Source organism: Macrobrachium rosenbergii, chromosome 6 (genome assembly GCF_040412425.1).
Source record: "Macrobrachium rosenbergii isolate ZJJX-2024 chromosome 6, ASM4041242v1, whole genome shotgun sequence".
Taxonomy (NCBI): Eukaryota; Metazoa; Arthropoda; class Malacostraca; order Decapoda; family Palaemonidae; genus Macrobrachium; species Macrobrachium rosenbergii.
The window spans coordinates 7731188-7755013 of NC_089746.1; the positions used below are offsets into that span (position 1 = coordinate 7731188).

Consider the following 23826-nt stretch of genomic DNA (forward strand, 5'->3'; position numbering starts at 1 on the left):
ATACATGTTTTTCCGTACAACTGTGACCACGAGCAACAGAAACGTGTGACGAAGCGCTTTGAATCTCAGAAACCCGTGGCACAATATACATAACCAAAAGACCTGTCTCTATAAATACAAAATTCAGTCGCTATGTACATTCGAAGTGACACGATGAATACAAAGACCAACTGGAACGCTGGTATATAACTTTATGCCTGAACTGACACTCCTACAAGAGAAGGCTTTGGCGTTCGGGTCTTCCCACACTATCAAGGTTGAAACAAAGAGCATCGTGCCGTCGACGAAACACGCCCGACTTCATAAAGGAGAGACCACAAGCCTCGCTTCAGAACCCGCAGTGACACTATTCCGAACGAGGGCTTCGTTCTCATGACTTCACTATCGGAAACAAATTCATTTCAGTGAGACACATCTACGATGATCGCAGATGCGTTTCATTTATGATTTTTCCAGGAGGATTTCCTTGTGAATATCGCAAACCATTAAAAACAGAACAGAAGAATCATCTTGCACCTCCTCGACAGCAGTGTCTCCCTCATTCAGTTACAGAGGTCGAACGATTATGTCATAAACGCTTGAATGACACCCACGTCGTGTGAAAGGACTTTTTTCCCTCCGAAGCGTCCGGCATCTTTTCCTTGCCTTTGAATGTCATGAACTCTGTTCCTGAAATGCACCTGTACTTTTTTTTTTTAATTATCTGCCACTCAACAGATGCGCTTATCAAAACATGAAAAGGTGATTTATATCTTAACAGAGAGAGAGAGAGAGAGAGAGAGAGAGAGAGAGAGAGAGAGAGAGAGAGAATTATTACGACTTTTATTGGTATTTATCTCGGAATTTTTTCTATTTGCTTTCCAGATGGTCGCAGAGGGGGTGGAATAGGAAGGGGGTGGGGACACGCACAAACACATACACACGCACAAACACACGCACACACACACAGAAGTTGATGCGCGACACTCACAATTTTCTTGCGTCCCAGGAGGTACATCCCCATTGCAAAGTGAGCAGACTTCACCCTTTAATCTACCCCAGAGAGACCCTTATGCAGAATGAAAGGGGAAATGGCACTGAATACAAACTCACAGAACAAGCACATGACCCTGCTTCAATGTCACTTTAAGTGTAATGGAATAAATATTGTTGCCTTTCTCACAGAAAGAGGGAGGTTGGTGTCATCAATTCATAAGGATGTGAAAAGAAAAATAAAAGTTAAGCATGAGAAGAAATTTACACAAACCACTTGCTGCGTCATCACATACGTGACATCTGCGTATGTATGTATGTATGTATGTATGTATGTATATATATATATATATATATATATATATATATATATATATATATATATATATATATATATGTATATATGTGTGTGCAGGCCTTTTGGGTTGAAAGTTGGGTGACAGTAAACAAAAACGTTCAACCATCGAGAGAGATGAGTTGACTTTGACTCTGCTGTACATATTCCTATCGAATTCAATTCAGATTCCATACTTGAATCGAGATCAACCCATCTCCAACATGACTGCTGAGGGCTACGTTTGTAACACATGTGAATGTTTGATAGTCAGTTTTACACTTGATCTTTTTACACAACTTCTGGACTGGTTGGTTGCAGCCCGTTAGCGAACCACGGACCTAGCAAACGTGAAAAGACCTGCATATTCTCCAATAATGAAAAACAGAGCCATGTAGGTATTTTCATAAGTATGTAAATGTATCCATGCATGCAATTATAACAATCTTTACATAAAAATAATCGAGTTGTTTTTTTCTCTCTGCAGCTTCAGTGAAGACGTAATTGCATGATGCGTTATCTGTTGCATTAATCATCCGGATAAATTCCCGTCTGACTGAAGCTCTACCTCCTTAACTTCGGCTCTTGGCAAGAACTGACAATAAGGCTTTTAGGGGATAACTTTCCAGCTCGAAGTTTTTATGAAATTTCTCAGTGTCACGACTAACGACGAGTTTCTTCCCTGAAATATACACGGCCGGCTTATGCGTGTCTACTTCTATTTTTTGTAGCCTCTGTACTGAATGTAAATCATACTTACACATGACGGTGTTCAGACATGTAAATTTAATCCTGAGGAGGAATATTATGAATAAACTTAAAAATAGAAAACGTTCCAATACCTTCGCCTTCTAACGAGGAACAAACATATAGGTTCCGCGTGTAAGATTGAATATATATATATATATATATATATATATATATATATATATATATATATATATATATATATATATATATATATATATATATATATATATATATATATATATATATACACATACATGTGTGTATATACACACATAAATACATAGATATATATGTATACATATGTATAAACATACATATATCCAAGTGATATAGTGATATGCAATAGGAACCTTTGACATGAACCCTCGACAACGGCACGAGTTAAGTTTCCAGCCATGACACCCGTGTGAGATCCATTCTTGTGTGTGTTTAATCCAACCAACCACATCCCTCTGTAGCCAACAGGTTTCAACATCTGCACGTTATCCGGGTCAAGACCTTTGCGAGACAACAAGAAACTCTCTCACAAAGTGACCAATATCCGGATACCTCTGATGAAGGTCTCAGCGTTCACCATCTTGGAGGTTGTTCAAGTTTCCTTTATCATTTTTACCGGGTAATTAATATTACCGTAGTTTATGTTTGACCTACCAGGCAAACGCCATGGTCAGACATAAACTGTTAACATTTATTTATGCACAAATACTGAATTCAGTTCTGTGCCTGCCCTTTGTCTATTTGAGTATTCATTAAATGACATTTATCTATAAGAGTAATGAGATATTGCACAAGACTCGGGGTCCACGTGTTGTATTAATATCAAATTATAATTAGCATTAATTATAATTAATTATAATTAAACCATTATATGAAGGTGTAAAACACTTTGAAAATCAATTGATATTAAAATGAAGTGGATATTCTTCCGTCATACATTACTAAATGTGCCAAACTCCCCTAATAAAATCCGCGTCTTATCACAAAGACGAGCTCAACAGCGTTCAATTTTTCCACGTATATTAATCGTACTATGGAATATAAACTCCAGTGTATGGCTCCCTACTTCATTCTGCACATGAAATATCAACTGAGATATACATAGCCAATAATGTAGCAATAACTGAAGAATCAATGTTTTTCTAGCTTCTTTAAATCTGTAGTTTCCAAAAGGTATTTTTAGGGTATAAGTAGGTGTTGACGGGGTGGCTACAGATTATTAAGATTCAAGACCAGTGCGGAGGGAAGTTAGTATTATGAATGAAAAAGTGGCAGGGAAGTGGAGCAGCCCGAGATCTTGAAAGATTGAGAGAGACTGAAGTAACTTTGAAATCTTACGTATTACTTTTAACTGGTATTATTTTCATAGTCTGTTTCATCCCATCTGATATACATACATACATACACATATATGTATATGTATGTATGTATGTATTACACATATATACATATATAATATATATATATATATATATATATATATATATATATATATATATATATATATATATATATATATATATATATATATATATATATATATATATAGAGAGAGAGAGAGAGAGAGAGAGAGAGAGAGAGAGAGAGAGAGAGAGAGAGAGTTCTCGATATTTAACACCCTGAATATATTAATTTCCATCCCTCTGCTCACCTTTTATGTTCATGTAAGGTCATTTTAGTGGGCAAAAGGGTTTTATTTTTTGCAGGCATATTGCCATTTGTCTTGTTACAAAGGAATACATAATAACAAATGATAATGATACATCAAAGTTATTATACTTTCATATTCTCTTTTAATAAAGCTTACTTTTATGTCAAGACCACTTATCTCCCACCGTTCCTCATAGTCGTTTCGTCTGCACTAATATAAAACTAATTTCATTCTGCAATCAAAAAGGGAGGAACAAATAAATACATGAAAAAAAATAATTTGGGGGTAGAAAGAATATGCCTCTATTTCTGCCAGCATAAGCCTTCCCCGTTGTCAAGCCTTTACGAAGTCCCCTCTCCAGGTAAAAACGCCCACACTTCTGTCTAACCTTTCGATGGCTCTTTTTCTAACAAGTGCCTTGTGAACCCTCCGAGTTATAACTTTTCAGCGGGCGAGATTTTCGCAGATTTAAACTTATTTTTTTATATGCTATGAGTGTTTTTCTCTTTTATTCACAAGTGAGCATTCTACATTTTTTTTGCAAGCTCGCTGGGTAACAGAATTGACTTTGTGCTTGTTTCATACGAAAAATAATCATAACCATCAAATGTTACTCTGTATAGTCTTATTCCCACATTATGGAGAAGTGCTTCCACAAATACCTCCAAGAATACTTGTACGAAAAGGAGTGATCATATATATATATATATATATATATATATATATATATATATATATATATATATATATATATATATATATATATATATAAATATAATATATATATATATATATATATATATATATATATATATATATATATATATAATGTATAGATCTTTATTGCATATATTGCACACCACGAAGCATTACATACTTCTTCATTCATCCACAGTATTAATGAAATTCATTCCAAACGTTAAATACAATTATATAATATCACCATTTAAAATTCTATATTAAATTTAAACCTATGTAAGATACGTGTCAAAGATTTTGAGGAATCGTGTCATTCAGCCCCTGAAATGAACATCGACAATTTCATGGCTTTTATTTCTGAACCCTAATAAACTTCATTTCTGACAAGGAAATAACACTAAAGTTTGCAAAGTACAATTGGTTATATATCTGAACCTAAGATACCGACAACTTACTGGAGGATCTACATTACGAAACGACAATTGTCATTCAGAGACGAAAACGGCATTGGTTCTTGATGGCTTACCTTAGATCGAGTGAACTCCAGACGGAAGACTCCCTTCTCTTCTTGGTGCAGGAGTTGCACCACATGTCGAAGACCCCCGGCTCCCACCGCCCCATGGGCCTGTCCTCCAGACACTCGCACTGGAAACCCCCAGCTCCAGGCAACATGTGGGTGCTTCCTCCGCCCATGAGACGGTCCGAAGCAGGAGGCGGGGGTGGAGGCGCCAGAGGGGTGCCCATGGGAGGCCTTAGTGGAGGGCGTGGCGATCTCGTGGGCGTGGCGGGCACAGTCGGAGGGCATGATGCTGAGCAAGACGCTGGGGGGAAAGAGAAAACGGTGGGAAATGTTAGAAAATGGAAAGTGGCTCTCGGGAAAACGCACTTCTTTCGAGAAGAGGAAATTTGAATGGAACAGTAGAGATTGCAAATAATGTGAAAATTAATTCTTGACGAAAAGAGAAAGGAAAAATACCTTCTATCAAAGAATTTATGAATGAGTTATGGAAAACAGTAAGTTAATAAAGATGCGTAAGATACGAGAAAAGTGAAAAGTTAACAGGTCAAAAGTTTAGCAAGAATAAAGAAACATGAGACAGGAATTAATATAACTAGACTGAAAAATAGGGCAGTTGCCAGTGCCACATATACATATGTACAGTTGGAGACAAAATATAACACCATAAAGAAAAATAAGCAAACAATAAACAAATCAGAAGCTTAAACGCTAAAGCCTAGAGTAAGACTAGTTAAAAAGATATGAAGGAAAAAATACCAGCGAGATTACAACAAACGATCAAAGAAACAAACCAAAACCAAACTGAGACTTGGAAAGGTTAAGAACGGGTCATTTATTAGTAATTCCATAAGAGGGAGATTTATGAAGCGGCTTTTCGGTGTTTCCTCTTGAGACAGAAAACAAAATCATAAGACATTATAGTCTGCAGTAAACGGTGAAAGGGGGACGCGTGACGTCACGATCAAACTGGCCAATCAAGATTGAGAGAGACGGCGGCGGAAAATGGTGAGATATATGTTTGTTTATATATATATACATATATATATATATATATATATATATATATATATATATATATATATATATATATATATATATATATATATATATATATATATATATATATATCGTTAATCAGAGGTTTTGGATAATCTTATAAGACAAAAACAATATCCGAATCCCGAATGGAATTTTTGCTAAAGCAACTGGATATGAAAAAATGAAAAGCACATTGCATCGAAATTACCTGTGCAATTCTTAGAGCTAGGATATGATTTCTGTATCTTACTTTACAGGAACACTTGAAGAGATGCATTAGTTAAGGTAGATATTACCTCATTTAATAATCCTCTCTTCAAAGCAAAAAAGCTACAAAAATTCAATTTCAGTATGTTAAAATCAACCACGGAATTTCTGCGTCTTGAAAGCATAAAGTGTATCGTTTGAAAAGGAAACATATTTATGAAGAAAATGCCTTCTCACTGAATTCTGATCTACCGCAGCTTCAGAAAATCACCCAGCTTTAACGTCAAATTTAAATCGGGGGAAGTGGCGTCTTAAATATAAACTATTAAAAATCTAACTGGAAAAAGTGATAGCATCTGACTTTCAATCCTATCTGTCATGAGTATAACACGCAGCCGAAGATTCACCAGGCAGTCATCGACAGAAATACAAATCACTTATACAAATTACTCCACTGTCATTGTGCAACAGAAGAGCCACTTTCTATAAATGCCATTGCTAACGATACACGAGTATACAGAGCGAAAAAAAGATGCGTTGTTGTCTTAACACATGCATCCTGTTTGAAAGGGAATCCGTTTCTTCATATATTCTGTGCTTGTGAAAAGGCAATTTTCAGTTCATTTCACACGGCTCACTTATAAACGAGTACAAATGATACAATCTAACATGTTTAAAAGTCTGTATCTTTTCCTAGTGTAAAATTGTCATCGGTCGTGACTTTGTTTGTTTGCGAGTGCGTTTGCGAGTCGATGGTTCAATCGAATAATCAAGAGAAAAGCAAAAAAAGGCAGAACCAATAACCAATGGACGTCCGGTAGAAACAAAAACACTATTTTTGGACGGTGCGCTGGATGCATACCTTTCTGAGAGAGAGAGAGAGAGAGAGAGAGAGAGAGAGAGAGAGAGAGAGAGAGAGAGAGAGAGAGAGAATATAGTACGAACAGTTAGCGCGTTCAATAACAAAATACATCGGAAACCGAATGAAATTTCCCACTGTATCGGACATAGCTGAAATGGTTACAGATGGAAAGAAAAAGGCGCAACATTCACGAGTGAAAGTCGTAAAGATTAGCGGAACACTAAAAGACAAAAGTGAGGCAACAGCAGTTTTCCCCGTGTTTATAGACACCAAAAATTAAGGGATAAAAACTTTACAAAGTGAAGAGGCTATAAATCTTCGCCTGAGCCCTCCGGCTTTCGAATACAAAAGCACATATGCATGCACACACCTGCGCGTATTAATATAAGAGTGCGCTGGTACAGTTTCTCTTTCTCTCTCTCTATACATACAGACGCATATATATATATATATATATATATATATATATATATATATATATATATATATATATATATATATATATATATATATATATATATATATATATAATGTAATACACACACATACATACATGCCTATAAACACACACACACACACACACACACACACACACATATATATATATATATATATATATATATATATATATATATATATATATATATATATATATATATATATATATATATATATATATATATATTTATGCTTGTTATTTCTGACAAAAAGGGTGTTTTCGTCGTTGACCTTTCGGTTCAGAAAACGTTTGCATAAGCCTTTTGTAATCAATAACGCATAATAAATAAATGTTAATAAATAAACAACATGGACAGAAACATTTTATTTTTCCAGTTTGCAATGTAAACCAAATACAATATTTCGAAAGAAATTCCAGCGAAGGGAAGAAAGCAGAACTAAATTTGAAAGATGAGAGGAGTGTCAAAAAAAATTCCAGCGAATTCTAGGAACGAGAAGAAAGTGAAACGAAGTTCTACCATTGAGAAGAAAGTGAAACAAAATTCCATCTACGAGAAGAATGTGAAAAAAATTCCATCGACGGGAAGAAATTAAAACAAAATTCCAGCAACGAGAAGTGAAACGAAATTCCAGCGACGAGACGAAGAAAGTGGAAACAAATTTTATCAATGAGAAGAAAGTCAAGCAAGATTCCAGCGACGAGAGGAAAGTGAAACAAAATTTCTGCAACGAGAAGAAAGTGAAACAAAATGCCAGCGAAGAGAAGCAAGTGAAACAGATTTCCAGGAACGATAAGTGAAATGAAACTCCACCGACGAGAAGAAAGTAAAACAAAATTCCAGCGACGAGAAGAAAGTAAAACAAAATTCCAGCGACAAGAAGAAAGTATAACAAAATTCCAGCGACGTGAAGGAAATTAAACAAAATTCCAGCGACGAGAATCAAGTGAAACCAAATTCCAGCGACTAGAAGTGAAAAAAATCTAACGACAAGAAGAAACTAAACAAAATTTCAGCAACGTAAAGAAATTGGAACATAATTTCTCTGACGAAACAGAATGACATGTAACGCGTTCCTTTTGGAGGAAGGAAATACGTGAAATAAATCGTACCGTTCCTTCTGCCATAATCTGAATTTATGTCTGATAAACAGGACCAGCTTCAATACAAGTTAAATTTTATTCGAGGCTTCGCTCTCCTTCAAGCTTCTAGTGTCACTGAAGGCAAATCGGAAGAGGAGCTTCATTTGTCAAAAATGGATCCAAATCTTCTATAAAATTATTTTCCTTGTCTGACTTCCTGTCTCATGCAAACAACAATTCCGCAAGTTTTACTTTAACTTTTGTACCAAACGAATTATTCTCAATACCAAAGGTAACCTTACATTTGAGAGAGAGAGAGAGAGAGAGAGAGAGAGAGAGAGAGAGAGAGAGAGAGAGAGAGAGAGAGAGAGAGAGAGAGAGAGCTTTTGCATCAACCAAAGCAGAATAAAAGAAAACTGTTGAGGAAGTCGATCCTGTTGAAGGTAGTAATACCGCCCCATTACCTTTTGGTTCGAAGCCAAATCCGAACTCCCTTATTTTCATTCTTGCGTCATTTGGGTTTAGTTTCCTGATCTGATTTATCCGCTTCTTCCTCTCGACTCCCTCACAACATTTATTTTCTCTTCCATTCGATTTTAGATGCTCGCTCTTTTTCATTCATGCAGACAATACGATTCTGTGGCTCACCGAGTTTCTTGTTTTAATTTTCAGTGGCATTAATTTACACTTTCCGTGTGGAATTACGTCATCGTTTGTCTTATTATGCTTTTGTTTCATAACGGCAGCGAATTACATCAAGAAAAAATAAAATACTATTCTAGTAGACACTAAGAAAAAGTAAAATTAGACCCTGAAAGGTACAGTATAGTTATATTTAGTTTAAAAACAAAGGGCGAATTCTGTACGTACAATTAACTCCCTACGAGAGAGCGGCCTAGGAAAAGCGCATCGCATACTCTTAAGGAATATCCACAGTTACAAAAATTTAATAAAAAAAAATATTATAAACAAATGAGAGGCAAGCTGAATCTTCTGCGATCATTAAGGTTATACTGAAATTGGCCAGATGCCTAAATAATGAAACGAATAATCAAAGTCTATTCAGACTTCACTGCGACACTTAAACCGACCTAAAATCGCGGGGAAAGTTTTTGTTTCATAGATCAAGTTGAAGGGTTCCTGTAAAGCACATCTAACCTCGTTCTTACTGCCCTTCAGTTCCAGAATTATTCTCTTTAATACCGGTAATTTTATACATCGTATCGCTTTTCGACATTCTTTTTTTATGATGTCATGACATCAAAATATTCATGCATTTCGCAACAGTTTATCTTCTGAGGGGATGGATCGGCTATTTCTTTTCCTTAGTTGTGTTCGTCAATAGTGCTCTTGTCAGGTAACGTTTCCAGAGTTTTACATTGTCTCCGCCTGGCGTCCAGCTGAATGGTTATCATCCATTAAAGTTTTCAACTTTAATAATACTAAACAAAGCAACGAAGATCACAAAGCTGACGCCTATCATTATCAACACTTCTTTTCCCGCAATTTCATACTCTCTATTACAACTATTACTACCACCACTAATGCAATTAAAATACTGTAGCCTGTATTTCAAAACATTAAATCGCTTCGTCGCCGCACTTTTGCGTTGACATTCGAGAGTCAAAATAGATGACAGTCACCTTTCGGAGATTCTTCATACATACCACAGAAACCGAGACAAACCAATGACTTGAAAGCGAAAGACCAAATTCTTCAAAGACAGAATGATACAGGAATCAAGTGAGAGGAAAATCGTTCACTCCTTTCGGGAGGACGTAATATGGCACTCTCAGTTCTGTTTATTGGAATGTTAGCGTTATAAACCACGCAATGAAGCAAAACTAGTGAGCGAAAACAAACACATGAAACAAAACATAGAGCGTTCATTAACGCTTTCAGACTTGGCTTGTAACTCCTCCTCTCTCTTCCTGGATGTGAGGCAGGAGGTTACCGAACCCGTACGTAATCTGGCGGAACTTTCCCTAAATACGTTAAGGGATCCTCCTGACCACTCTAATGTCATTAACACAAAGGAAACTCATTTGCCTCGCAGACCTACATTATATGAACTCATTCTGGGTTAATGAAGATATTTGTCCCAATTCAGACTGCGGGGATGAGGTATAATTTTGCTATGGACCGACGCTCTTAACTTCTCGTTGATAAAAACACCATAACTTTACAAAGCCGTTTGATTCCCCTTCTTAAGTTTTAAAGGAGCTCGTCATTTCAAATTAATGTAAAGTTTTAGTAACGCACTGAACCAAAACAAAACTTAATTTTGTGGCAGCCGCCTTACGAACTTAAACCAATGTCATCTCGACAACGAAAGTCTAAGTAATCTGAATTATCGTTGACTAAAAAGAGGCCGGATTATATCGTCAACAGAGAATCTGGTTGAGAGAGCGCGCAGAGAAGTAGAAGGAAACTGGTCAGATTGCACGAAAGTTGACAAAGTCATGGAGTGTCCAATAATACTCACGCTCAAGTATTGCAGGTCAGGTCAAAGATGAAGAACAATACGGGATTGAGCTAGTAAGTCATAGAACTGCTGGGCGTTGAAAGAATAGATGTAATAAACTGAATCATCTATTGGAAATAGTCGCTGATAAAGAGAAGGAAAAAACAGCAAAAAAAAAAAAAAAATTATAAACTTGACCATAAATAGGTAAGGGTTGCCGTTGCGTTACCAGGCAATGCATAAAACAGTTTACAGGAGGAGCACTGGTTAGCAAACCTTTTGACAAATTTTCCCATTCCATAACAAAAATAGTGGGAGAAAAATCCTCCAGAACGAATGAACAAACATTAGCAAGAAAGAATGATAAAAGCCAAGGAAATTTTCCGTTTAAGAAGCCATACTTGTGCTCCGTAAGAAGTTAACACATATGTAGTTATGCCAATGAGAGAATAAACCCTTAACCAACATAAATATAATACTCAAACACATGTCATATATATATATATATATATATATATATATATATATATATATATATATATATATATATATATATATTCCTCGTCCTTTATAACGCATTTTCCCATAAATTTCATTTATTTTCCAAAGTCGAGAGTACAATACAGTCCACCAGTAATAAAAATCTCAGAAAGAAGCTCATAAAGTGAACCAGGAAGAATGGTGTCATGATATATATATTGGTCCGCATTTCCTACTTCCTATTTTGGAGTTTTGCTGTACCCTACTTAATCATACACAAACACACAACACACACATATATATATATATATATATATATATATATATATATATATATATATATATATATATATATATATATATATATATATATATATATATATATATATATATATATGGGTATTAGAAAAAAAAATAGTGTTCCCCATGGTCTTTGGAATTTTTATATATATGCATAATATATGTATAACTGATTCACGAAGATATGGAACGTGGTGAATGTATAATTAAAGGCAAATGCCACGAAGTTTAAAAGAAACAACGGAGCGGTTGCTACGCCTAAAAGAAACAACGGAGTGGTTGCGAGGCCTTTCGATACATGGTCCTTTACTAGCAAACTGATGAAAAATATAAAAGTGAGTTTACAAGAAAGGTTGTATAATTGACAGATGACATCCAGATATCCCTGAGGATGGGGATTATAAGAAACAGATGCACCTGGAATCCAAAACTGGGCAAACATCCAATGCAATATTCATTTATTTAAATGAAAACACACAGGATCAATTCGACTGACAGTTCAGTAATTGCCAGATCGAAGGATTCCTCTTCATGAAATCTTTTAGAATCTGCAATTATGCAGCTTACTTTCAGCTGTAATTTCAACCTTAGCCCTGGCATGTATTATTTTGACCCCTGTATTAGTTAAATGTTCAAGAATGACCTTAAAGATAAAATCACTGATTTAATTACTAATTACTATGCATTTCTTGGCCGTGTCCAATTGATTTTCGCTGATAAAATCCTACCAAAACATCGGATATGGGTCACATTTTGGAAATAGGTATTTGAAGCCACAGCCTAATTGGCAAAAATATGCAATAATGTCTGTTGTGAATAATAAAGGCACTTACCAGAGTAAATCTAAGAAATTGAAAGGGTAACTTAGCTAAATTTAGACGCACCCAGAGAGAGACTATGTAGACGTCATTACTGAAGGCCCTCCCACTCATTGATACTCTACTGTAGTATGACGTAGTTACTAGACACTCCAGTCGTATAGCCACTTTATGAATGAAGACACACAAACAGCTACCCTATACACTTCTCTCTCTCTCTCTCTCTCTTACAGTATCTCTCTCTCTCTCTCTCTCTCTCTCTCTCTCTATATATATATATATATATATATATATATATATATATATATATATATATATATATATATTTATATTTATATTTCAAGCATAACTACATTGTAGTGCAATATGATACTCATAATTCATAGTCTAAGCACTTGGGCTATAACATAAATTTTATAATCCATTAATCCAATTATTCTGCTGAACTGCATTAAAACTGAAATGTGAAATAAACTTATACAAAGATTAAAATATAAAACTATGTAAAAGCATATGTTGTTGTTTGTTTAAGATTAAGACAGAACTTGTTCGAATCTGAGTCTTGCTCACTGAGCAGACCATAAGTAAAGAAGTTTCGTTACAAATACAGAAATCAATATTTCTACATGAGTAAAGGAAAAAAAAAAAAAATAGAGAACACACAACCAAAATAATTTTTATTCATATTCATCATCGTCATCATCCAGGTATAGGTCTTCTATATCTTCGCCATCGTTGTCTAAGTTTATAATGATAGGTCCAACAGGCTCTTGAATGTTGTCCATTGACCAATACCCATCCTCAAAGGCTCGAGATCGTTTCACTGCAGACCCCCAAACACTTTCAGTGGCCAAAAGCTTGGCTTCCTCCAGTCTTGCCTGCAAGTCTGCCCGGGTGAATCGCTGTAAAGATGAACGCACATGACGTTTCATACACGCCCATACTTGCTCAATGGCATTGAGCTCTGGGTGGGCAGGTGGCAGACGCACCACCTCGTGGCCCCACTCTCGAATTATGTTGTCCACGATGTACTGTGGTTTTGGCCTGTTCTGTTGACATATGAGCAACAGCTCAGGTCTTGTGGCACCGTCTAGGGCAGGGATTCGGCGACTCTGAAGCCAGGTAATAAGGTCTGCTTTCTAGGTGGCCGTGGCAGGACACCGACACTCGTCTAATAGCTGGCTGTGATAAGGTGCGTTGTCGAGCACCAACACTGATGGTTCAGGCAGCAATGGTAGAAGCTGCGTTGTTAACCAGCGTATGAACAGCTCGCCTGTCATTTCCCCGTGGTAATCGCCACTTGTACTCTTTGCAGGATAACAAAGGAAAGAGCCTTCAATAAATCCATTTGTTGTGCCAGCTGCTACCACCACGAAGCGCTCTCCCTCGCCAGGTGGTACGTGTCGGCTATGCGTGGCACTGGTAGCAGGTTGTGTGGTGTCCACCCACTCTCTGTTGTGGCTCATTCTGGTGGTGAAGCACGTCTCATCGACATATACTATCTCCCTTCCATCTTCTCGATGGTGCTTCAGAGCCCGGAGAGCCCCGATCCGTCGGCAAACCACATCAATGGACTCTTTTGCAAGATACATCTTTCGTTGAGACGTTTTATATCTGAATCCCATATCTTGCAGGAGCCGCCACACCGCTATCTCGGAGGTTGTTTCAGGGATTATAGTGGCTGTCTTCAAATCTGTCATCAGGGTTCTAACAGTAAATACTTGCTTTGCAGCAAATATCTCGTGAACAAACCGACGAATGGCACCCACTGTAAAATTATCAAAGACTTTGACGTATGAATGCTCTGCTGTCCTCCTCCTGTTATCGGCGTGTTTACTATTGTGAATGGAAAGTTTACTGGGTATTACGTCTGATGTCATACTTCACGTCACAACTAGCCTCTCTCTGGGTGCGTCTAAATTTAGCTAAGTTACCCTTTGGATTTACTCTGGTAAGTGCCTTTATTATTCACATTAGACATTACTGCATATTTTTGCCAATTAGGCTGTGGCTTCAAATACCTATTTCCAAAATGTGACCCATATCCGATGTTTTGGTAGGATTTTATCAACGAAAATCAATTGGACACGGCCCTGAAATGCATAGTAGTTACCTTATATATGTTTTCCATATGTATTCGAATGTTTAATAGATTTTTTGAAAATGTTCATTCTGCAAAAATTGTTATAGTTTACCAAAAGGAGAAAATGTGTTGTACTTTTATAAATATGTAATCAGTTTATTCATTCCAAGGTCATTTTCAGTGGTTAGCCTCTTCTCCTGTATAATCCTTTAATTGACTCCTCCCTGCTTTTGAGCCAGTTGGGCCTAATTCTATGTAAAACCTCTCAAAGATTTACTCATGTTTTGGTACGTCCACTAATTCTTCACTGTGTTGGATTCCAGGTGCATCTGTTCCTTATAATCCCCATCCTCAGGGATATCTATATGTCATCTGTCAATTATACGAGCTTTCTTGTAAACTCACTTTTATATTTTTCATCAGTCTGCTAGTAAAGGTCCGTGTGTCGAAAGGCCTAGCAACCACTCCTTTGTTTCTTTTTTCCTTCGTGACATTTGCCTTTATTTATACACACACACACAATATATATATATATATATATATATATATATATATATATATATATATATATATATATATATATATATATATATATATATATATATATATATATATATATATATATATATATATATATATATATATATATATATATATATACATACAGTATGCACGGAAAACGAAGGGTACCCATGTAAATGAAGTATAAGGAACAAAAAATCGTTTAATTTTCGATAATATCGTTACGCTTTGTCACGCTATCCTGCTAAGTTTAATGCAACTGCATATACATTCCATCTCTTTCTCTCTTTGTCTCTTTATATATATATATATATATATATATATATATATATATATATATATATATATATATATATATATATATATATTAAATAGGAACACACAAAATAGGAAGTAGGAAATGTGGAACTGTGTATATATATATATATATATATATATATATATATATATATATATATATATATATATATATATATATATATATATATATATATTTTTTTTTTTTTTCTTACTGGTGGAGTGCATTGTACTCTCGACTTTGGAAAATAAGTGGAATTTAGGGGAAAATGCGTTAAAAAGGACGTGAAACTGAAAAATACCGTTAAATGAAATAACATTACGGGGTGACACGAAAATTAACTTCTCTCCGAAACGGAAAAGAAAATTTCTCAATAAATAAGTAAAGGTAATCAATGATTGATCATTAATGCGACTAAGTGAAAATCAGATGATTATCAGCTACAGATAAAAAATAATTGGAATATGTGAAAAACTAAAGTGATCCTAGAAACGTCCTAAAATTTCAACTTAATGTGATACAATTTTAATAATTCTATTATTTGCATCAGCAACCGTCAAGTCTATGTAAACTACATTAGCAATAACTACTACATACTACTACTATTTTAGCATCACTATTGAGAGAGAGAGAGAGAGAGAGAGAGAGAGAGAGAGAGAGAGAGAGAGAGAGAGAGAGAACAAAGAGCTAACTTACAGGAATCCTCCATTACCTTTCAAATGCATGCCTAAATATTCTAATGGTATGAATGTTTCAATAACTCTTAAAAAGCATTTCCCGCATTTTAACAAAATTACTATTGATATTAAACATACGCAAACACAATAAATAAATATACATTTCTGAACGAGAAGGCTTAAATCGCCGCCTACAGCAGCGCTAAGAACTACCTTGTATACCCTGGCAATACATGAGGTATTTCCCCTCCTCTCTTTCCATTCCTTACATAAAATAGGCGAATAACTCATGAAAAAGGGGAGAACCAAAGTAAACGAAAATACCTCTTATTATATCTAATATCCAGCTACAAAAGAAAAAAAACAAGGATGGAAAACAAAAGTCAGCAGGGCCATATTCTGTCACGACTCAATAGAATGTTTGGAAGAATTTTAATAAAACTGCCAACTAAATATTTCTCTTGGCCGGTTATTCTTTTTCTTATCCTTCGAAATGTCCACACATACGACTGGTGGATCCAAAAAGACCATTCACTTTCTGTTTGCTTAGGAGAGCAGCAGAGGGGGAGGAGGAGCAGAGAGAGAGAGAGAGAGAGAGAGAGAGAGAGAGAGAGAGAGAGAGGGGATTTCCCAATTTTTTCCAGTATTCAACATCGTCAATGCTTATTATGTCTTTCTTGTATATGAAGTACTAACTCTCACAATAAACACACAGTCCCATATGTATGTATGGACTTATTTATGTATCAGTACGCATATACAATTTATTTTTTCTAGTTACAATTCCCTCAGCGAACATTTCAATCCCCACACGCATTGCGCACAAGAAAATGAGAGCACCACCACTTTCTGCGCATGGCTGGCACGTGCAACAAAGAAAGAAAGAAAAAAAATATCTGCAACTGTGGTCGAGCCGATATATATTCGTGCGTGCACATCTGCTGTGGCGCTTACGTCACAAAACGCCACTTGACGTCAAGTCGCCTACCTACATCTCCAAACGTTCAATTTTCTCTACTTAAAGTAGAAAGACTACTCAATTACGAGCGTGAGGCCTTCGGCTTTGAGGGCGGGGGGCGCTTGACACTCGCCCTCACTTCAGCTGATAACGATCGTTACGTGGCAATGACAATAAATAAATAAATAAATTAATTAAATACAAAGGGCGTATAATGAGGAATTCACCTTCATTTCTACGAAATTCATTCTGTCTGCTTCTCTCATGAGCAAATAGTTTTTTTCTGTCATTTCACCATTTTATTGCTTTCTGAATGAAATATTATGCAGTTACGTAAAATACAAGGAAAGATTCGTTTTATATTTTCCGTCCTCTACAGAGAAATGTGCTCGGGAGCGTTCAAAAACGTGTGGATCACATGCATATATATATTATGTAAATACATAGGCTCTTGACCTTTTTAATTTTCGACTTCCTAATATTTCCGGGAACGCATCGAAAAGGAAAGTTCTTGCGTTTCAGAGGAAACGAATGAGGAAATTCTCCTTCTTAGGTTGGGACTAAAGACACGCTAGTTACAAGGTCAGCGGCAAATTATGCCACCATGCGCATTTATAAGATTTGTAAGATTCACGTTAACAAGCACCAATACACAAACACAATAACTTGAAGAGGCATCACAGCCAAAAACATAAACTGGATATAAATGCGCACAAGGACTCAAAATATAACTGGAATTGGAATATAAAATTCAGGTCCAGGGCCAAGTGCTGAGACCTATGAGGTCATTCAGCGCTGAAAGGGAAAATGAGAGTTTACTGGTTTGAAAGGTGTAACAGGAGGGAAACCTCGCAGTTGCACTATGAAACAATTGTTGGGAGAAGGTGGAAAGTAAGATGGGCGAAAGAGAATATGAGCGGAGGTATAATAAGAGGGATTAAAGGGGTTTGCAGCTAGGGGCCAAAGGGACGCTGCAAAGAAATTGGCCAAAGGGACGCTGCAAAGAACCCTAAGTAATGACTACAGGGCACCACGTGAGGTGCACTGAAGGCACTGTCACTCTAGGGAGGACTCAGAATAGAAACTGGCATAGTTTATATCTGTTATAAGAAATGAATGTTTGCGTTACAATTTTTCCCATTGAGGTCATGAGATCTTTTGGATTACCTTAATTTAAAAAAAAATAGACAGCAAGACTCGCTTATTAGCTAGTGTTTATATTTGAATGTTTTTCTTCCATTAGCAACTTTAACAGCTTGATGTGTTTATAAAAGCGACTATATCTAACATACACAAGGAACAGTGGCTTCTGTAGCCAATTTTGAAGCCAAAATGAAGAAAGATTCGTAACAAAATAACCTTGTACTCTTTTATGAGCTCGCTATGGCACGGCTGCAAATTATCTTTTTATTAATCAGTCAAGGGATAAACACCCGTTACCACATACGCCTGAGTCAGTCTCCTTGCTGACGATTGCCACGTCGAAGATAGCAGCCGATACAACTTACTGTAGAGACTTTGCTGCCCCAGGAAGAACCAATGGTTCGAAATCCAGATATCATGTAACCCCAGGCAAAATTGCACCTGGTGAAAGGCTGTGGACCCTTTGCGGAGAGGAAATGCCCTAAGCCTGATCCTCTTAGAGGCTTAGAACAATGACAAGCACACTAATTTGTAATTAATGATCTAAAACGAAAACAATGGTGTTCTTGCCACTCCGTAGTATAAAAGGCCACATAATGGCCGGGGCCCAGGGGTTTGGAACCAATACCTGCTCTGATTTTGACAAAATGGAGAAAAAGTAAAATACTAAGCTTAGGGGATTTTAATGATCGTGGATGTGCTGCAAAAGTGAATTTATAGGTGAAAGCAATTAATTAGCGAAAGTTCAATGCTCTAACACTTAGTAAGACAAAGGCAATGGGCAGTGTGTGCAAGAAAGGGAAGTGCGAAGAATGATTGTTTCTGGGGCAGCTGAAAGGGATATTACTTGCAAGGTAGTGTCAAGGAAGCCTTTGGGGACGGTTGAATGTGTAAAAACTTGTCAGCGTAAGGAGTGTATAGGCTATATTGTATGTGGCAAGAGAAAACCTTGTTTATTTTAATCTCAGCAGTTAAAGTGTAGTCAAAAACAGGTTCAGGCAATTGAAAATTAATTGATGCCATTTTGCACCATAAAATACTTTCAAAGTAAGAAGAGAAACATATCTGCTCCACTAATACAAAAATATCCACAGCGACTTTTTTTATTTTTAAGCTACCTTCTCTTAGGCGGAGCACTTATTAAACTTATAGTTGGAAAAAGCATACAGATATTCAAACCCAAGTACGCAGAGAGAGAGAGAGAGAGAGAGAGAGAGAGAGAGAGAGAGAGAGAGAGAGAGAGAGAGAGAGAGAGTAAATTGACTTCAATCTAATTTCAGTGCCCTTGCTATTAGCAGAACTAACTTGAGTTAATGACTCATTTTTTCAATTATCGTTCTCCACCAGCATTAATGCTGCTAATCGTTCCACTGGGATTTCGTGTAACATACACGTTCTGGGTATGCTTCAGTGCACATGCACAAAAAATACACATACATGTAATTTCAGATATACTGGTATGTATATATTTACAAGGTCATTTACAATTACCAAGAGTATACGTACGAATGTTTGTGTAATAAACTGAAGATGTAAGATTTTTTTTTTATCTAAAGTCATTTTTAAAGAATACACTCGGCAAGGAAAGTTAGGATACAGTTTTTTTAAATCTTCGGACATATATTGCTCAATAATGCGACATCTGGCAACTTTAGAAAGGGGAGGAGCTTCAGTCTTATTGTGTTTGTTTTTTGCTTGACCTCCTATAACTTTCAATCATATTCTACGATTCTGGAATCATTGATACTTAAATGCAGTACTAAGCCTTACAGTATTCGTTCAAGTTGTAATTTGCAGCGACAATTCTGAGCAAAAAAAAAAAACATTTTTCGACATAACCTACCAAGTAACCTTACATAAATGAATTTATGACACCACAATGAACGGAATGCTTGCATAATCAGAAATGCGATCTTCCATAATGAAATCAAGAGCTAAATTTGAGCAATGTCCAACGAAAAACGTGGGGAACAATAAAGGAATGAATGCAATGTTATGATGAGAGAGAGAGAGAGAGAGAGAGAGAGAGAGAGAGAGAGAGAGAGAGAGAGAGTTTGCTGTTGTGTAAGCCTAGGCCTATATGTAGAGCTACTCATTTTTTTTTTTTTTTTAGAGATTGAGCGATACTATATTTGTACAGTATTTTTAGCAATGGAGAGAGTATGAGAGAGAGAGAGAGAGAGAGAGAGAGAGAGAGAGAGAGAGAGAGAGAGAGAGAGAGAGAGAGAGAGAGAGAGAGAGAGAGAAACTATGACAACGTCAAGAAAGATCCAGTTACTTATGTTTTCCCCCCGAAGTTCTCGCGCTGCTCCTCCCATCATAGATAACGCTCTTGCGGATTTAAATTGATTTGGTTAACCTACCCTAGCTGTCACAACACTTACTGCCATTAATTCCAGCTGACTTCTAACACCGCGAAATACAAATATGAATGTGTAAAAATTAAAGAAATTATCATTACCCCATATGATGATGCAATAATAAGCCTGTTCACAACGGAAAACGAGTAAATATTGCCGTTCTGATAAACAGTACAACACCGAGATATCCACACACTATCTTTTAGATCTCTATGAACGAAGTCATCTGAGAAATTCTGATTACTTCGGACATGCATGGTGTTTTTAAGTATCTGAACGTTTTCGTTTTGCAGATTTAACATATATATATGATATAATTTGCATTGTATTTTCATATTCTGGAGTAAATTTACCGAGATTATGTGTTTTCCGCAAGAAAATAAATTAAAATTCGATGAACGAATCCTAATGAAAACTGAATCCTCGCTTTCCTTGCCGAGTGTACATATAATTGAATATCTTCTTTCGTTAACAACTTTAAAAGCTTAATTTGTTCATAAGACCGGTCGTTTCCACATGCATTGGGAATATATTCTTGTGTATCTAATTTTGAACCCAGAGTGAAGCGAGAACGTTACATATCGAAATTATTTTGTACCCTTTTATGAACTCGCCGTGGCATTTCTTACAAATTATCTGTTTATTTATTGCCACGGTAACAATGCACCTTATATGCGAAGCATGTTAACCAAAGATCGTGAGTAATTTTAAAAGGAATTGTGGCAGAGCTTGTTTATAACTACTAAAGAGAATGGTAAAGAAATGTACGCTTTACAAACAGCAGAACATGACCTAGTCACACTTTTGATTTGAGTTTCCCCTCAGCTGTCAGCGACTAAGGGAGTAGGTCGGCTGTCTATAGAAGGTTGATCATATAATATGAGTTCATACCAGGCTAAACTGATGGTCACAGTTGTAACCTGGGATATATTAAAATTCCATAAACTGAACTTATACACAATATCACGTCAGAATGGAAACTCAAACTACCCGAGGTGATATGAAGACTCATTTGGATACATTGTAAGAAAAACTGTCTGTGAATTACGCTCTGTTATTCAGTACCATTTTTCTAAGTCTTTTAATCATTTCAGACCAAAGCTGAGCTCCTGACATAAAGCAAGTGACACTTACAAGGAAACTAATAACCATTTAGTGGTGCGTGTGCATTCAATTCCATAGGCCTGGAATACACTTCGTAAAAACAGAGTCAGTTTGACGTATACAATTATCGGTACAGAGGATAAGCAAATTCTCAAAAGAAAAAAATAAAATAAAATAAAAACCGTCCTGGCATAAAACCAGCTTAATTTAACAATAACAAAAGTTCAAAATGACCTTCCAAATATAAAACATATTCCCATATACAGTACATCCGCAGTCTATAGAATTTCCTCAGACAAAAGTAGAGGCCGGTTTTTTTAAAGTTAAGGCAGAAAGTCATCTGCAAGAGTATATATATGATAACTTGGTTTCGAAAATATATCAGAATGACTAATTTTGCTACACAGGAAAATGAACTGTCGATGATAGCGTTTAGTTTGTACCGTTCGCAACAAAAGAGGAGAACCTCCATATACATACATATATTTACATATGATCTGTCACGGGGATAATAACTGGATATAAAATATAAAGAGTATATGGCCACCAAGAAATAAAAACAACGGAATGCAAAACCTTTTGCCCTTTATGCTAAGGCGTTTTCAAGCATTTGCTTGAAAATGCTTTGAAGTTAAGGCCAAAAGTCTTGTGCTCTAATGTTTCAATTTCAGTAGCTATATATATATATATATATATATATATATATATATATATATATATATATATATATATATATATATATATACATATACATATATATACATACATATATATAAACATATATATATATATATATATATATATATATATATATATATATATATATATATATATTCTAACAATCACAAGAGCGCCCTTGGTTTCAATTATATAAATAGCATAACATATATGAGTGTACGTTGCCTTTCACGAACAGAAAGAATTTATGAAACAATAAAAGACCAAAACTTTCCACAAAAACAAACGGGTTAACATCTGAAATTCAAAACAATTAAAAGCAACATCATAAACGTATAAAGCAGGCAATTAACCACCTGGAATGGGCAAAGTAAAGAGCTCTTCACAGTTTCTTGTTTTTTTTTTACAAGCACAACAGTAAATCGAACCCAAGCGTCTTACATATAGAAAGATGTCACTTTCATGAACAAATGCAAAACAAAATGCAAAACAAACAAGAGACACTGATCACAAACAAATAGATACATAATAAAAATAAACCAAACTCGCAACCACTGATGGTTATTAAGTTCAAACACCTGAAATCATAATTCATTAATAAAAATAAAAACAAAAGCATCACTGAAAGCACTTAAAAGCGGTACAAATCGATCCACAACAGCCACAACTAAAGCCACATTCGAAAATATTGAGTTGAAAATTTTAACTTTTTTCATGGGTGGGTGGGGGGCCAAAATGTCAATTTTGGGTCGAGGAACACTGAGAAAAAGGTGCCATTTCTTTCGGAAAAACGGCAGGTGAGAGGAGGAAGAATCATTTTTATTATTTAAATGTTTACTCACTGAGGAAGTAGAGAAAAATTAATTACATATTTACGGACTACTGGATAAAATGCACTTTTTGTTATTCCCACTGTTTTGGGGAAGAGTTGCATGGATTGAGAATATTGGCATTCACTCTGAGCTTCACGAAAGGGAATCATTTTTTTTTTAAATATCTACCATGGACTTTACGGAAAGAGAGGTTTGTTCTCTTAGTTTTTTACTATCTTTCATAAAAGTAACTTAATACAAACACACTGATTTATTTACTTCAATGCTCGAGAAAAACTAGTTTCAATATGCAGTGTTGATGGAAGGCAGCATCTCAAATATTCAGGATTAAAAGAGAAAAGGAAATGAGACAGAAACTCTGGACTTATAGAAAGGCCCATTTTGTCTAACGACCTATGAGCAAATTAATGTTTATCGTACTTAACGAATATTTAGTGAAAAGCTTAACACAATCGAGAATTAAATAAATTTCACTAAGAATTTAACGGCTGGTTATCATTCATAATATAAAGGTAGTTTTTATTTAGGACTCAATAAA

The 23826-nt window shown here is 35.7% G+C and overlaps 1 protein-coding gene and 1 pseudogene across 5 annotated transcripts in view; both read right to left on the reverse strand.

Moving 5' to 3' along the window:
* The window catches only part of LOC136839138 (43 kDa receptor-associated protein of the synapse), a 555854-nt gene that overhangs the window by 143889 nt on the left and 388139 nt on the right, over positions 1-23826 (reverse strand). For all 5 annotated transcript variants that reach the window (XM_067104812.1, XM_067104813.1, XM_067104811.1 and 2 more), the window contains one exon: positions 4930-5224. In XM_067104812.1, coding sequence (XP_066960913.1) covers positions 4930-5224 — 295 coding nt within the window. The remainder of the gene's footprint in view (positions 1-4929; positions 5225-23826) is intronic.
* On the reverse strand, positions 12991-14540 carry LOC136839718 (uncharacterized; annotated as a pseudogene).